Below are 17,880 nucleotides of genomic sequence, written 5' to 3'. Positions count from 1 at the left end.
TCTGAATAAGGCCAATCATTTAGATTTTTAAAAAAACCTGCTTCTCTTTCTGCTGATGCTGAGTATTTCCTGTAATATTTTTTTTTGCAGGCAAAGGTCACCTGGTTCCTCAAGCATGCTCTGGTCCTTAACAAGATCATAGTCGATCATATTGTAACTAACTCTACATTCTTGCCTATCTACATGAAAGGATACTGCAACCATTATCCTTTGAGGAAGAGGGTTAAATTTACACATACAGCATGGAAACAGGCCATTCCAACCCATGATTCTGTGCCACCCAATTACACCCAAATGACCCACAACTCCAGTATATTTTGAAAGGTGAGAGCAAATTGGAGTAACTGGAGGATACCCATGAAGGGGAGAACGTATAAACTCCTTCGAGAGCGCGCCAGGTTTGAACCCAGGTAACTGAAGCTGTAAAAGTGTTGCGCTGCTACGCTTGGTTACAAAGACTCAAAGTCCTTCAACCTACATTAACAAGATGAAACTTTATTTTTTAAGCTATTTTCAGTCTCCATAAGAAGAAGCATCTGCTTCACATTTACCCAGTTAAGACCATTCATAGGATACAATTACTTTTCTATCATCTCTGAATCACCGAAACAAGCCCATCATCAATATCAAGTATATTTATATCTATATATTGCTAATCTCATTTACTAGCTCTTAGTCCAGAGCATTCTGCGCCTTGGTAATTCAACTGCTTGTCCAAATACTAACATGTTGACAGAATACCTGCCGCATCACTCCCTCAGACAGTGAGTTCCCGATTCCAACAACCCTCTGGATGAAAAAGCTCTTCCTTAAATCCCCTGTAAACCGCTTACTCCTTTTGCTAAACCTATGCCCACTAATTATAGATGCCTCCTACTCTCACATACAATACCCTTCATTATTTCGTACACCTCTGTCAGGTCCTCCATCAACCTTCTCCATGCTAAGAAAAACAAACACAGCCTTTCCAGTTCTTGCTCACAAGTGATACATTCCTTCACAGGCAACATCCTAGTGAATTTCCTCTGTATGGTAACCAGAGCTGTACACAGTACTCCAGTTGTAGGCTAAGCAATTATTTCCAAAATTTTCCAGTAGTTTATCTGCTCCTCTTATGCATCCCATCTACTGAAGGCAAGTGTCCAATAGGATTTTTTCTTATATGACTGTATTTATTTCATATTTATTGTCAGAGTATATACATGACATCACATACAACCCTGAGATTCTTTTTTCTACGGGTGAAACAAAAGAAAACTGCACATAGCATATACATATAAACAAATAAAGAACTGTAAACAGATAATAAATGTAAACAAACTGATGCAGAGAGAATTAAAAAAAAGTCAATAAAGTGCAGAAGTGAAAGTCCTTAAATGAGTTGAGGAGTCTGATAGTGGAGGGGTAGCAGCTGTTCCTGAGCCTGGTGCTATGAGCCTTGTGCCACCTATACCTCTTTCCTGCTGGCAGCAGCAATAACAGAGCATGTGCTGGGTGATCTCCAGAGATCCTTGAACATGTACACCAGGGCCCTGGTGTTCCTCAGTTTACCCTGTGCCTTTCATTCATTGCACGTCTTCTGTTTTCAGGTGACACAACATTTGCTAGATATTTTTTTTGCAAATTAGGATTTTAGGCTCCAAGATGATATTAATGAATTGGTAAAATGGGCAGAGATATGGCAATGTAAATTAATCCAGACAAGCATGAGGATCTGGCACAGTTCCATAGGACTGGAAAATTGCAAAGGTCACTTTGTTATTGATAAAAGGAGGAAGGCAGCAGAAAGCAATTATAGACCAGTTAGCCAAATTGTTGGATCAATTGTCAAAGATGAAGTTACGAAGTACCTGGAGGTGCTTGACAAGAAAGGGCAAAGTCGTGATGGTTTCCTTAAGGGATAGTCTTCCCTGACAAACATACCGCAATTTTTTTTTTGAGGAAACCTCAAGTTACCTAGACCAAGGAGATATCATGGATGTTGTATTTTTTTGACTTTCAAAAGACATTTAACAAGGTGCCACACATTAGGCTGCTTAACAAGATGAGTGCCCATGGAATTATATGAATGTTATTAGCATGAGTAGAGAACTGGCTGATCAGAAAGAAACAGTAAGTGGAAATAAAGGGATACTGGTTGGCTTCTGGTTATCATTAAAGATTTGGATTATAGAATAAATGGCTTTGTGGATAATTTGCAACAATGAACCCTGGTCCCCCCAGTGGTGGCAACAACAGACCTTGGTCCCCCTGGAGGTGCAACAACGGACCTTGCCCCCCTCCCGCGTGGCGGCAATGGACCTAGCCTCCACCCCTAGCGGCGACTAGCATTTATTTTTATTCTTTGTGTTTAAAGGGAGCACATAACTATCAGTAATTTGGAGAAGAGGCGGCGCGAACTACTTGGACCCACCTCAGGCCTACTCCAGGCCTAGTGCTGAACCCAGCTGTTGATGTCTGTTTGCACCTCTTCCTCCTGGATTGCACCTGGAATGCACCTAGCGGCCGCGCTTGCAGTCTGAGCTGCTGGAAGGAGAGCGTCTTGGAGCCGGGGAGCAGGATGAGGGCAAAATTTGGTTACAGATGGAGTTCCCTCCTCCCGGGGGTGGATCTGTGGGTTCAAACCATCTGCTGCCTTGCAGGTTTTGCCTCTTCAGGCAAAGGCTAGGAGAAGGTAACTCTGACTTCAAATCCCCGGCCTCAGTTTGCCCAGCTGTCAGTACCTGGAAAAGGTCACAGCTATGGGCAAATAGCACATGTCAATCTGGCAGCAGGGGCTGCTGTGACAGAGCGTGGGAAACAGTTTCCCTAGCGGTCTGCAGCAGCAAACACTGTGGGCAAAGGATCCGTAAGGACAAGGGCCAGCGAGCATGGTTTCATAATAGACCACTGCGGAGCAATCCCGCGTCACTCTGGTTGTCATACCTCGCACTCTGCCAAGCCCAGCGGCATGGGACCCAGAGGGAGGCGTTTGTCCTGGGCAAGCACTCACCTCCAAGTCCTTGCCCTGGCACATAGTGCCTAAAGCTCCATGGAAAACAGAATAAAGGTTCTGTGAGGACAGAAGAGCTTCAAGGCACTGTGTTCATCTTCGCTTGTGAGAGAGAGAAGCAAATTTGCAGATGATACAAAGAGAGGTGGAAGAGCAGGGAGTGATGTGGAAATGGAGAGACTGCAAAAAGACGGATAGATTAGGAGAATGGGCAAAGAAGTACCAAATGAAATAGAATGCCGGAAAGTGTATGGTCATACACTTTCATGGAATTAATGAAAGGGCAAACTATTCTTTCAATGGAGAGGAAATTAAAAAGTTAGAGGTTCAAAAGGATTGGGAGTCCTTGTGCAGGATACCTGAAAGGTTAACCTCCAGGTTGAGTCACTGGTGAAGAAGACGAATGCAATGTTGGCATTCATATCTACAGAAATAAAATATACAAATAGGGATGCGATTTAGAAGCTTTATAAAGCACTGGTGAGGCCTCACTTAGAGTATGGGTACAGTTTTTATTTTAGACAGGCCCTTCTGGCCCATGAGGCCGCGTCACCATATTATACCCAACTGACCTACAACCCAAGTGGGTTTTGAAGGGTGGGAGGAAACCAGAGCACCCAGAGGAAATACACACACAGACACGGGAAGAACGTACAAACTCCTTACAATCAGCGACAGATTCAAACCCAATCGCTGGAGCAGCAAGTGCAATATGTTAGCTGATATGCAAACTGTTTTGGGCTCCTTATTTATCAAAGGATGTGCTGGCATTGGAGAGGGTTCAGAGAAGATTAACAAAAATGATTCCCGGAATGAAGGGATTAGCATATGAGGAAAATTTGACACCTCTTGGATTGTAGTCCTTGGATTTCAGATGAGTGAATAGGGGACCTCAAAGAGTTGACAGGCCTGGACAGAGTAAATGTAGTAAAGTTGTAGTGGAGTCAAGGACAAGAGGGCAAGAGGACAACTTCAGGATTGAAGGGTGTCCATTTAAAACAGAGAAATGGAGGAATATCACTCGGAGAGGGCAAACCTCTGGAATTTGCTACTGTGGCAGGTGTGGAGATGATAAGTATTTGAATAGTCAGGTCATCAAAGATTATGGGGAGAAGGCAGGGGAGTGGGGCTGAGAGGGATAATGGATCAGTTCATAATGCAATGGGAGAGCAGACACGATGGGCCAAATGGCCTGCTACTCTTATATCTCATGGTCTTATATTTTATGTGAATACATTTTTGGAAGACAGATTCTGGTATGATTTGTAGCATATGTGGGAAAGCCCTTAGGAATGCAGAGAATACTTGGATGCAGGTCTGTAGCTCACTAAAAGTGGTGACATTGGTGATTGAGAAGTGAAGACATTGGTATGTTTATTTCATAGGGCAGAAGTATAAGAATTAGGACATTTATGCTGTTCATTAATTACCTCCACCTCACCTATTGGCAGTTATGATTTAAAAATCTATCAGGGTCTTGAAATTTCCTCCTTTGCCTTTCTTAGCAGCCTATGATACATCTTACAAGGCCCTGGTGCTTCATCCACCTTTAATAACACCTCATTTTCAATGGCAACATGTTCTAGATTTTCAGTTCTTCTCCATGAATTCTCCAATTACAATTTAATATAATTAAAATTGCTCATCAGATGACAAGATTTTAATCTAATTACTGTAATCTTGGCAGAAAACTCTTCTGAGACAACAGAAGTAATGTAATTCCAACATTGGTTTACAGTGTTTTGACCCTTTGTTTAGGCTAAAACAACTTGCAATTTTCTGAAATTGAACAAAGGATCAAAATTTCCCAAAAGAATTGTGAGAATAGATGCAATTTATATCATTGCCATTAATATGTTGCTTCAGGGTGATTATCGTTGAACTCTGCTAGTTACCTCAAAGCTAACAACACAAGTTGCCTGATTTCCTACAACTCCTTTTATTTGCTGAAAACAACAACTTGAGTTCAGATAAGCAGTTGTTTATACTTTTTGCTGATCTATTATTCTTAAAACCATCTCCACGATCCCTGAGGCAACAGTGTAAACAAAACTGAAACCACTGTAAACATATTGGATCCCACCCTCTGATGGCTCATCTGATACTGAACAATAAAGATCAAATTCCCAAACTGATGAGTTATCTGGCTTGAATTGCAGGGTTACTAGCAATTTCAATTCTTTGGCTTGGCTTGGCTTCGCGGACGAAGATTTATGGAGGGGGTAAAAAGTCCACGTCAGCTGCAGGCTCGTTTGTGGCTGACAAGTCCGATGCGGGACAGGCAGACACGGTTGCAGCGGTTGCAGGGGAAAATTGGTTGGTTGGGGTTGGGTGTTGGGTTTTTCCTCCTTTGCCTTTTGTCAGTGAGGTGGGCTCTGCGGTCTTCTTCAAAGGAGGTTGCTGCCCGCCAAACTGTGAGGCGCCAAGATGCACGGTTTGAGGCGTTATCAGCCCACTGGCGGTGGTCAATGTGGCAGGCACCAAGGGATTTCTTTAGGCAGTCCTTGTACCTTTTCTTTGGTGCACCTCTGTCACGGTGGCCAGTGGAGAGCTCGCCATATAACACGATCTTGGGAAGGCGATGGTCCTCCATTCTGGAGACGTGACCCATCCAGCGGAGCTTCAAGTAAATTCAACAAACTTTTAAAGGAAAAAGAGCTACCCAATCAGAAAACCAGAGGATGCCAAAGCTGTGACGATCCATCACGTAACAATGATTTTTCTCAGTGTTAGGCAATCTAGTTCAAAATTTCTAAATGTACATCTGCAAATCCCAAACTTGCTGGAAACAATTCCCCAGCAATGCCCCAAATTAACTCAAACACACAAAAAAAATACAGCATGTCTATAACCCTTACTCTGGAGAATTCATCAAACATTCTTTGCCAAGATTAGACTTGGTCAATGAAGTTCTCTACCATCAATTTCGATGGAGGAAAACAGTTCCAAAAGATCCAGGACAGGTATTTAAATTTGAGATATTTATTGACATTTTATTCCTTGTTAAAAATTATGTAGTTCAGCTGGGGGGGGATCATGGACACACGAAGGACTTAGGTTGACATGTTTAGATCGAGCTCTCCGTTAAGAGTATAAAAAAGATGGTTAAAATTTTAAAATTAAGAATTTTTCACTAAAAAAATGGACTAAATAAGTACTAAGAAACTAAGGCAGCTAAGAACAAAAATTTAAGAAGTTTCTACTCAGATAAGAATATGAAGCAAAAGCACAAAATGGGAGTGGTGCAAGAGTGGCCTCAGGACTGGCGGACTAGAGTCAGGACAAGAACTAAATATTATCCTGAAGAAAATGGAGAACTTGAGCAACCAATTTGTTGGCATCAAAAATATAATGAGAGACATGACTGAAATTAAAGAAATCGCTGAAGATTTAATGGAAAGAATGACCCAAGCAGAAGTAGACAATAAACCACAAAATAACAAAATCTTTGGAGAAAGGTGCAAAGCAATGGGAGTCAGACAGACAAAAGTCTGATGGACAAGATTGAGCACATGAAGAATTTTATCAGACAGAATAACATTCAAATCATCAGAATGAAAGAAGGAATTGAGGGAGAGATCTGTTTCATCTTATATTCATATAGGTGAATTCTTAAGACAACACATGGATGAAGGGAAAGGATCTTTACTTTAAAGTTAATCCTAACCCTAAACAGCACATGAGGCATACCATGAGGCTGCAAACCTCCATTACAGATACTCTGTGTCAGCTCCCTGCTGGCAGCCAAGTCTAATCAAACAGAAACTATAATCAAGGCCTTGCTAGTGGCCATGCAAACATGATCACTATCATTACATCTTCCTCTTTTTTTAACACAAAAGTAGCTTACTTTTAACTAGCATGTTTTCTTTGTATAACTTTGCAATTTTAACTAACATCAGGAATTTACATTTTCATTATCAACGTTGTTAACATATTTTAAACTTGCTTTGTGTGTTCACATTTACACAAATTAAAACTTGAAGAGCAAATAAGATTGCTTATTCTATCAGTCTTTAAATTTGCTCAATGAGTCTCTTAGGAGGATTCATGCATCTTGACAATCTCCTGATTGATTATCCTTGAATCAGAGTTGTGTCTCAGATGATGTCTTCGCAGCTGTCTGTTCAAGTTGTTCAGCAGTATCCATCTTTTCATGTATTGTGGCTGGTACCACTTGAAGATCTCAACAATTTATTCAAAGAACAGCTCCTTCATCTGTCTAAATGGTGTATGATCTTGATTAGACTTTACTAAGGACCGTTCCCTTTTGAATCCATAGGTTTGTTTTGTCTTTTAGCCTTACTTGTTATCAGTGTAGAGTTCTGATAGGTTTTTTTGTTTCTCTGTCAAAGTAATACTTTTGCTTTTCTTTCTGTTGTTCTTTGAACTTCCTCACTTTCTCCCCCTCTTTTGTTTTTAGGAAGTTCTCCTGAATGGGTATGTTTGATCTTAGCCCACGTCCCATAAGGAGTTGTGATGGTGACATATCACACTTGAGCACCATTATGTGGTTAAACTAGGATGCTCTGGTAGAAGTCCGTTCCACTGTCTTTTGACTTTTCACTGTCTGTACTGATTTTTCCACTAGACCATTGGACTGTGGAAAATGAGGAATTGCCATGGTGTGTGCAAAATCCCACTCTTTGGTAAACTGTCAGAACTACGAATTGTAAAACTGGGGTCCATTGTTTGTGAAGACTTCACTTGCCATGCCATGTCTGGAGAATTTAGCTTTCATACCTGTTATTACAGCATCTGCAGTGGTGATGTTCAGTTTACGCACCTCTGGATAGAAGGAAGATAGTCCTTTCCTTGACATTCAAAAAGGTCTACCTTCTGGTAAGGTCTATATGGTGCTGCATGTGGATTTATTGGTTCTGCAGTATTGTTTGCTTGATATTTCCGGCATATTGTACAGTTTGACACTTCATTTGTTATGTTTTTGTTGTTTCTTGGCCAGTACATCACCTCTCGTGCACTTTTCGATTACAAGATGTCCTCCATGGATCCTTTTTAGCATCTCTTTTCTCAGACTCTTTGGGATAAGGATTTTGCTTCCTTTGCAGATGATGTCTTCAACCATTGATAGTACAAATCCTGCAGTTCCAGTACTCTGCAATGTCATGTGAACAGTCTTGCTTCATGTTGGGACATCTATCCAAGATGTTCTTTCTCAGTTGTCTCAGTGGTTCATTTTTGTTTGTCTCTGAATTTATGAGCTCCATTTTTGAATCTGATATGGTCAGTGCACTTGTGATCATGTCCATGAAGGCATTCACGTCTTCATCCATTTTAGGGTTTGAGGTCTCTCTCGTGTCAACAGTTCTAGACAACGTGTCTGCTGTGTAAATTAGCTTACCCAGAGTGTACGCGACATTCAGTGTATAGCATTGCAGCCTAATCATTATTCTTTGTATTCTCAGTGGTCATTCATTTAATGGCTTTTGGAACAATGCAATCAATGGCTTATGGTCAGTCTCTAAACTGATTGCTTCTCCTGACACAAACTGATGAAATCTTTCACAGGCGTATGTGAGGCTGAGCAGCTCCTTTTCAATTTGAGCATATCATGTCTCCGCGTCTGTCATTGAGCGTGATGCATACGTAGTGGATGCAAGTCATCATACTTTTGCAGAAGAACTGCACCGAGCCCACTATGCGATGCAATCTGCTGATATCTTGATGGTTCTCGCTGGGTCATAAAACCTCAGAACTGGTTCCTCTGTGAGCAGTTTCTTTACTTCACTCCATGAATTTTCATGCTAATAATTCCACTCCCATTCAATGTTCTTTTCTATTAGTCTTCTCAATGGAGCCATCTTTTCTGAGAGGTTGGATATGAATTTACCCAGATAGTTGATCATTCCATTAAACCTCTGAACGTCCTTTTTGCATTGTGGCCTTGGCATGTTCCCAATGGTGGACAACTTTCTGGGATCTGGTCTGATGCCCTCACTGCCAATAATATGCCCTACAAATGTTATTTCTGTCACCCCAAGCTAGCATTTTTCTCAATTCAGCTTCAGGTTGGCTTTCCTTGTTGCTTCCAGCACTTTCCTTTGTCTCTCCATTCTCGTGATTTCCCCATATGATATCATCCATTAAGGTATCAACTCAGTCCAGGTGCTCATAGACCATATGGATAATTCTGTGATACACTTCAGGAGCTGAGGCAATTCCGAATGGTAACCTTAGGAATCGGTATCTGCCAAATGGACTATTGCACAGTCTTGAAGTTGCTTCATCCAATTTTAACTGCCAAAATCCTGATGATGCACCTAACGCTGAAAAACTTTGCATTTTCAAAGAGTGACATGTTATCTTCATGCGTCGGAAGCTGAAAGTTTTCTCTCTTTATTGCACTGTTTAGATCTCTTGGATCCAGGCAAATTCTAAGATTTCCATTCTTTTTGTCCACAATGATGAGTGAACTCACCCACTCCATTGGCTCATCTATTTTCTGCACCACGTTCAGGTTTTCCATCCTGTCCAACTCTGCCTTTAGTTACTTTTGAAGTGCAAATGGAATTTTTCTGCATGGATGTATTATCGGTGGCACACATTTATCCACTCTGATCGTGCGTTCTCCTAAAAGGCAGCCTCGACCCTGAAATAGGTTATTGTACTCTTTCATGAGTTCATCATAGACTGTCTCTCCTTCGCTTTCCATCACGAAGACTCTTTTTACCAGGTTCAGTTCTCACAGGCTGTTAAACCTAGTATGGCCTGCACATCCTTTGGTACCACGATGAATGCTAGCATATGCTCTCTGTCCTTGTGTTTCACTTTGACCATGCATTCTCCTTGCACTGGTTTATTGGTACCTGAATATCCTGTCACCTTCACGTTTGTTCCATACATCTTTGGTTTGGGTCTAATCTTCTTAAAATCACTCTGATATTACATTAATTTGTGCTTCAGTATCGAATTAAACTGAAATGTATCTTTTAATCTCAACATCCAGTCTCTGTTTTCAGTCACAACATCTACATAGAATTCCTCTATCTCCCTTTCATCTACTGAATGAACCTTGCTTTGTTGCACTTGGTTCCAACAGCAATGGACATAATGGTTGCTTTTGTTGCACATATTGCTTGCTTTACCATATGCTAGACACTTTTTTGGTAGATGTTGAGTACCACATCTAAGACATGACATTGTCCCATTCATTTTTGTTCGCTGGCCACGCCTCTCTTTCCACTTTGGCATGCTTTTGTTAAATGGTTTACTTCTGTTCTTGCTCACTGCATCCACGTTGCAGCTAGTTTCACTGAACAGCTCTTTTCCCTGCAATTTTACAGTTTCTGCCACTCTACAGAGTGCTATGGCTGTTTCCAGGTCGAGATTTTGCTCTCTTAGTAGTCTTTCCCTTAGACTATTATCTGGAATACCACACACAAGTTTGTCTTTTATCAGAGAGTCAGTCAGTCCAGCAAATTCACATGTTTTGCTTCTGTTTCTCCATTCAGTCACATACTGATCTATATTTTCTTCCATTTTCTGTATGCATGTGAAAAATTTGTGCCTCTCAAATGTCACATTACATTTAGGTATGCAGTATGCCTCAAACTGTTCCGTTATTTATTCCAGTTTCATTTTGTCTCCTTCAGCAGCAAATATGAACTTATTATACACCTCCAGGGCTTCATCACCCACAACATGTAAGAAAAATTATGCTTTCACTTTATCACTTTTCTCATCAGCTCTGACTGCCACTAAATACAATCCAAAATGCTGTTTAAGTCTGTTCCAATTTTCAGACAGATTACCTGTCAGCTAAGTTTGGCTGGTGGATATAATCCTTCCATTTTTCATTTTGTTAGCTTCCCTTCACTGATCCGTTGCTGACTTTAGATTTTCTTTTTAGAGTATTTCCTTCCAATTTACTTCTGCCCACTTCTGTCACCATGTTTCATCTTGTATTCATATGTGAGAGATCTTAGACAACACATGGATGAAGGAAAAGGCTACAAACCTCCATTACAGATATTGCATACCCTATGTCAGCCCCCTGTTGGCAGCCAAGTCTCATCAAATGGTAACTATAATCAAGGCCTTGCAAGTAGCCATGCAAACATGATCACTATCATTACAAGATCTGGTGAACTTCTTTGAAACATGGATCATTGAGTGCTGTGAGAAAACAAATTCAGACAAAAACTACATATTGAAAGGGCTCACCAGACCCTCAGACCCAAAAGAGTCGGCAATCAGTGACCACGATCAGTCCTGGTAAGATTTTTGAGTTACCAGGAATTGGAGACAATTCTGGGAGCAGCATATGACTACTTTAAGTAAACTAATGGCCTGCCCAAGAAAGTGCTCTTTTTCCAAGATTTTAGTCCTACTATGATTAAGCAAAGGAAGGAGTTTGATGATGTAAAATGACAATTGCGTTCCAAAAACCTGAATATTCGATGATATACCCCGTGCCTCTGAGGCTCGAAGTAGCAGAAGGTAATTGACGATTTTTCAAGACTAAAAAAGAGGGGGAAGGTTTCCTGTGAAGTTTCTGAAAAGGCTGAGGTTGCCAAAGGGAAGACAGTGAAGAATGTTTACAATGTGACTGAGCAAAAGTTGTATTTTTTTAAAACCGTTTTCTATTTATTGTTGAAAAGTAAATTTTATTGAAATGTTCATGGAGAGCTAGAAAAGAGTGAAAACTTGGGAAAAGTAATAGCAAGGTGGAGACTCCATTCTGAGAGGGAGAATGGCTATGAAGAGGATTATCTATAAAAGGTGGCACTAAAGGGAGGATTTCTTCCTTCTCCAGAGATTCTGTAGGCTTTTGGGGTTTCCTGTTTAAGTACAGTCAGGGCAGGGACATTATATGTGTTTTTTAAAGGGAAAAGATCATTACATTATTTTTTTAAATCAAAAAGGGTTATTGTTAAACAATATTTCTTTAAAAAATCCAAATGGACAGAATGTTAAAATTTATTAGTCTTAATGTTAATTTTATAAATAGGTAAATGAAAAGGAGATGGGTCTAGGCACACCTCAAAAAATTAAAGGCAGATATAGTCTTTCTACAAGAAACACATCTTACCAAATCAGAATATGCTAAATTAAAAAGAGGATGGGTAGGTCAAGTAACATTGTCTACATTTGGCTCAAAAGCAAGAGGAGTAGCAATTTTAATTAATAAAAATGTACCAATAATAATAGAAGAAACACTGACTGGCCAAGCCTGAAGATTTGTAATGGTGCATTGTAAAATGTATGCAGAATCATGGATGTTTATGAACATCCATGCACCAAATCATGATGATGAAGCCTTTATGAAAGATTTCTTTTTAAAAACAGCAGAGAGGGGACAAAATATAATGGTTGGAGGAGAGTTATTTTTCTGTCTAGATCCAATGCTGGATAAATCAGCCAGAACAGTAACAAGGGCAAGGTGCAAAGACGACACTATCATTTATGAAAATTTTAAATTTGATTTAGATAAGGAGGCAACTTAACCCTGTAGAAAGAGACTATTTGTTCTACTCAAGGGTACATGATTTATATACAAGGATTGATTTGCTCTGCCCAGTTAAAAAGAAGAGTGGTACAAATAGAATATTTTGCGAGACTTTATCACATCATTCCCCGTTAACATTAACTATTGCAATAAAGGAAAAAAAGAGAAAGTGTGTATAGATGATATCTCAATGCCACACTCTTTACAAGGACTTTTGTGAATTTATTAAGAGAGAGTTAGAACTATTCTGTGAAACTAAGCTGTCCTAATATGGGGTACCCTTAAAACTTATCCAAGAGGATAAATTATTTATTATACAAAAATCTTAAGAGAAAATATGCTACAGAGCTGGATGAAAGAATATCAGAAAACAGGGTAACAAAAAAAACAGAGAATTTAAAAAAAATAAATATAACACATTGCAAATGTATAGAACATAAAAAATATACAAAACCAAACAAAAATATTATGAATTAGGAAAATGAGGCATAAAGTTTTATCTTGGCAGTTAAAGTCAGAGGAGTCATCAAGAATGAAAAATGCAATAAAAATGGAGGCTGATATTAGAACATACACAATCAAAAAGAAATAAATATTTTAGACAATGTTACATGAAACTATATAAATCAGGATTATTAGGAGATAAAAATGAGATGGACAAATTTTTCATCAATGTTAAACTTCCAAAATTAGAAGATAGTGAACAAATTTATTTAGATGCCTCTTTCACAAGAAAATAAATTGAGAAAGCCTCGGGCACTTTACAAGCTAACAAATCACTGGGGGAGGATGGATTTCCTCTTGAGTTCTACAGACAATTGAACAATTTATTGATACCTCTGATGATGGACATATCAGACCGGGTGGTGGAGACCCTGACCCTCCTGGAATCTTTCTCAACTGCTATAATTACCAAAGAAAGGTAGAGACCCATTAAAAACTTCATCATATATCATTCCTTCTTGCTGATTATAAAATATTGGCAAAAGCATTAACTAATAGACTGGGACAATGTCTACCAAAATTAATACATACAGATCAGGTGGGATTTGTTAAAGAATGATACTCTTCAAATAGTCTGGGAAGACAATTTAATACAATACATACGGCAAAATCAAAGTCGAGTCCATGTATAACTATCTCCCTAGGTGCAAAAAAAAGTATTTGATATGTTAGAATGGTCTTTCTTATTTAAAACAGTGAAAAAATTTGATATAGGCAGAAAATTTATAAATTGGATAAGAACTCTTTATCATAAACCACAAGCCAAAATTATAAACAGATGTCAGCGGTTTTTCCCTTGAGTAGATAAAGTACACAACACAATTCCTATGAAATAACAAAGTGTCGAGAATTTCATTGTAAAAGTTAGACTTCTGGACTTTAAGAAATACTATTTATCAGCACTAGTAAGATTTTTATCATTCTTTTTTGAAGAAGACAGTCCCCCTACTTGGATCTGGATGGGAATGAATTCAATAGAGGAAGAGACAACAAAGGACTTTATTTATGTGAAATGTTAAGTTGCTAACAAAAAAATTATAAATTGGATAAAAACTCTGTATCATAAACCACAAGCCAAAATTATAAACAGATGTCAGCGGTTTTTCCCTTGAGTAGATCAAGTACACAACGCAATTCCTATGAAATAACCGAGACAAAGGTGCACCAAAGAAGAGGTACAAGGACTGCCTAAAGAAAGCTCTTGGTGCCTGTCACATTGACCACCGCCAGTGGGCTGATATCGCCTCAAACCGTGCATCTTGGCGCCTCACAGTTCGGCGGGCAGCAACCTCCTTTGAAGAAGACCGCAGAGCCCACCTCACTGTCAAAGGACAAAGGAGGAAAAACCCAACCCCAACCAACCGCTGCAACCGTGTCTGCCTGTCCCGCATCGGACTTGTCAGCCACAAACGAGTCTGCAGCTGACGTGGACATTACCCCTCCATAAATCTTTGTCAGCGAAGCCAAGCCAAAGAAAAAGAACAAAAAAGACAGATAACCCTATATTAATACATACAATTAGAATATGGCAAGAAATAAATGAGTGTATTGGAAAAAAAAGCAGGTATATCATTAAGAAAAACATTATGTAAAAATTAATTGCTGCTTATGAACCTGGGAACAAAATATTGAGTTTATGGTATGACCAAGGAATAAGATATACTGATGGCAGTTAAATGGAGGGGCTTCTTGTCTTTTGAACAATTCAGGAATAAACATAGAGTAGCTAATGAGTCTTTCTTTTGTTTTTGCCATCTAAATGAAGGATGGGGGCCAAGTTTGGCCCCTCTTGATATTAGTGAAATGGAACGAACGATTCATCTGGGGAATACACCTACAATTTTAATCAAGATGTACTGTACTCTCCAGAATGAAAGTGCGAAACCAGGTTCACAGAGAACGAGAGAGAGAGAGAGAGAGAGAGAGAGAGAGAGAGAGAGAGAGAGAGAGAGGGAGAGAGAGAGAGAGAGAGAGAGAGAGAGAGAGAGAGAGAAAGAGAGAGATAGAGAGAGAGCAAGTGAGAGTGAGAGAGAGAGAAAGAATGAGAGAGAGAGAGAGAAAGAGAGAGAGAGAGAGAGAGCAAGTGAGAGAGAGAGGGAGATGGGAGTTGGATCTAGGTGTTGCAATGGTGGAAAGATGTTAGTCTAATTGGTGTTTGGATAGTATGACATCAATTATAAATGCAAGATACAGATTAGTGCAATATTATTTTCTACACCAATTATATCTCTCACATCAGAAGTTGCATAAATCAAAGTCTGAAATAATGAAAATGTGTTTTAGATGTGGGATAGAAATAGAAACGTTCTCACATGCTACGTGATCATGTGTGAAGGTGAGAACATTCAGGCAGGATATTGCTGAAATATTAACAATGATAACAGGGTGGCCTTTGCAGGTGACCTGAAGCTTTACCTTTTGGGAAACTTTGAAATAAGTAATAAACTAACTAAATTCCATATTTCATTTGTTAAAATAGTCTTAGCAATGGCTCAGAAATGTATTGCGATTAATTGGAAATCCGACTCCCCTCTACATATAGCACAATGGACTGCTGAGATGAATAGTTGTATACCTATGGGAAAAAAATTACACACAACACAAATATGGCAGCCATATTTGGATCACATGGGGCCCCAATTGTAATTATAAATACAATAATAAAAAGGATAATAATAAATTCTGCAAGTGACTTCCAAATAGAGAAATTTTGATGATCAACGTAAACATGAGCCCTGATGTTGTATGGATTTATACTGTGATGGGTTGGGGGGAGGGGGAGAGAAAGAGAAGGGGTTGTTTTGTTTTGTGTGTTTTTTATAAAGAAAGGTTTAATATACGTACAGGGACACAATCTTTTATCCGGACATCTAAAATCCAAAAGGCTCCAAAATCCGGCAAGTGGAGAGAGAGAGACGGCAGCGCAAGTCGGGCTAGTGAAGGGGAGAGACCAGCAGCGCGAGTCGAGCAGATGAGGGGGAAGAGACCAGCAGTGCACGCCGGGCGGGTGAGAGACCGGCAGCGCGCGTCGGGCAGGCGAGGACGGGGAGACCGGCAGCATGAGTCGGGTGGGCGAGGGGGGAGACTGGCAGCGCGAGTTGGGTGGACAGGAGACTAGCAGCGCGAGATGGATAGGCGGGTGTGGGGGGAGGTGGCAGCGCGACTGGGAGGGGTGGAGGTGGATAAGACAGCACAATTCGGGTGGGCTTAAATCTGACTTTCCGAAATCCGGAAAAATCCAAAATTTGGAACAGACTATCCCCCAAGGGTTCTGGATAAAGTATTGTATACCTGTACATATATTTAATATTGGAGAGTTTTTCTATGTATATTTATGAAAAAAATTTTTTTAGAAAATAATTATTTTTGAGCATGTGCAAATGCTCAAAACCATTTAGAAACGTTCACTGTCTTTTGTTGATTGACTTCAGTTGGCTACTTCACACCCATGACCGTCTGTTATTCTTGCATCCATATGCTTAACAGTCTCTTGAATGTCCTTTTTGTATCAACCTCCACCATCACTCCAGTTCATGCTTAATTTTTATACTTTTATTGAAAAGGATAGATAAAACCATGGCCACGATACAGAAGAAAAAAAAAACATTTGAAGTGGAATTATATTTATGAAAGGATTAATGCTTTGTACCTTGATAAATATTTTTGATTATTTCAGACTTCCAATATTTCCATTTCTGTTTCAGTTTAAACAATCGATTCATTTGGTGTCCAAATCAACAACATATTTCCAGATTCATTCTCACAATTCATTGAAATATAATGTTACTTTTGACAGATTTGAACATTTCAAATATAATATATTTTTAAAATTCAGACATATAGCACAGTAACAGGCCATTTTGGCCAACAAGTCTCTGCCACCAAATTTATACCCAATCAACCTACACCCCCTGTACGTTTCAAACAGTTGGAGGAAAGTGGAGCCCCTGGGGAAAACCCATGCAGATTCGGGGAGAACGTACAAACTCCTTACAGACAGAACCCGAGTCCCAATCGCTGGTGCTGTAAAGGTTTTGTGCTATCCGCTACGCCAACTGTGCTGCCCTAGCTTTAAAAGCTGTTATAGTCAACATCTCAAAGCCAACATCCTCAAACAACGAAACTGTTTTCTTTCTTATTCCTCATGCACCATTTGCTGGTTGTCTTCATGAACTAAAATTATGAGGTCAAGTTAAACTTTTTTTTAAAAAGGTTAAAATACTACCTAACCAAATAATGATAATAAGACAGAACACTCACTTGCTCTTTCCTTTATATACTGTTGCGTATGACCCTTCACCCAGTTTTTCTAATTTTTCATAGGAGTCTGCTTTTCCAAATTTGGGGCTTGTTGGCTAAAGGGAAAATAAAACAGAAAATAATTAATCAGTCATTCAAAACCAGATGATTAATATTTTTATTAACCAGAAAAATTATTTCCAAGACTACCAGTGCAGTGCAATTTTACATAAGATCACAAGAAATAGGAGCATGAGTAGGCCATTTGGCCCATCAAGCCTGCTCTGTCATTTAATAAGATCATGGCTGATCTGGTGGTAGTCTCAGCTCCCCACCTCTGTGCCTTTTCACCATAACCCAATGATGCAAAAAGCTATCTAACCATGGTGATGCTGTTGCAGCTACAGTTAGGGCAGCGCTGCCACAGGTGCATACATGGGAAAGCAACGAGCAGACACACATGCTCCTCCACAGGGTCCTACTACCCATTACAGATTTTAAACAGGCTGTAGAGTGGGCTAGTGTTTTTTTGTAAAACATTGGCAAACCCACAGAGATCCAAGCCCAAGCTGGAGGTCTCCATGCTGGGCAGACACCACAAGGTTTGCAGGCTCCTGAGGATCAGTGGAAGTACTAGAGTGAGAGATCACTACCCCATTGAGAAGCAGAAGCCTGT

General features: G+C 39.7%; 1 protein-coding gene across 5 annotated transcripts in view; it reads right to left on the bottom strand.

The window, feature by feature from the left end:
- cdk14 (cyclin dependent kinase 14) overlaps positions 1–17,880 on the bottom strand; it is a 776,693-nt gene that overhangs the window by 525,179 nt on the left and 233,634 nt on the right. For all 5 annotated transcript variants that reach the window (XR_011350130.1, XM_069914351.1, XM_069914354.1 and 2 more), the window contains one exon: positions 17,226–17,320. Coding sequence is in view for 4 of the 5 variants with exons in the window: in XM_069914351.1 (XP_069770452.1) it covers positions 17,226–17,320 (95 nt within the window). In the remaining variant the exon portion in view is untranslated. The remainder of the gene's footprint in view (positions 1–17,225; positions 17,321–17,880) is intronic.

This window comes from Narcine bancroftii, chromosome 1, assembly GCF_036971445.1.
Source record: "Narcine bancroftii isolate sNarBan1 chromosome 1, sNarBan1.hap1, whole genome shotgun sequence".
NCBI lineage: Eukaryota > Metazoa > Chordata > Chondrichthyes > Torpediniformes > Narcinidae > Narcine > Narcine bancroftii.
The sequence above is the reverse complement of the archived record's forward strand: the minus strand, read 5'-3'. Positions and strand labels throughout refer to the sequence as shown.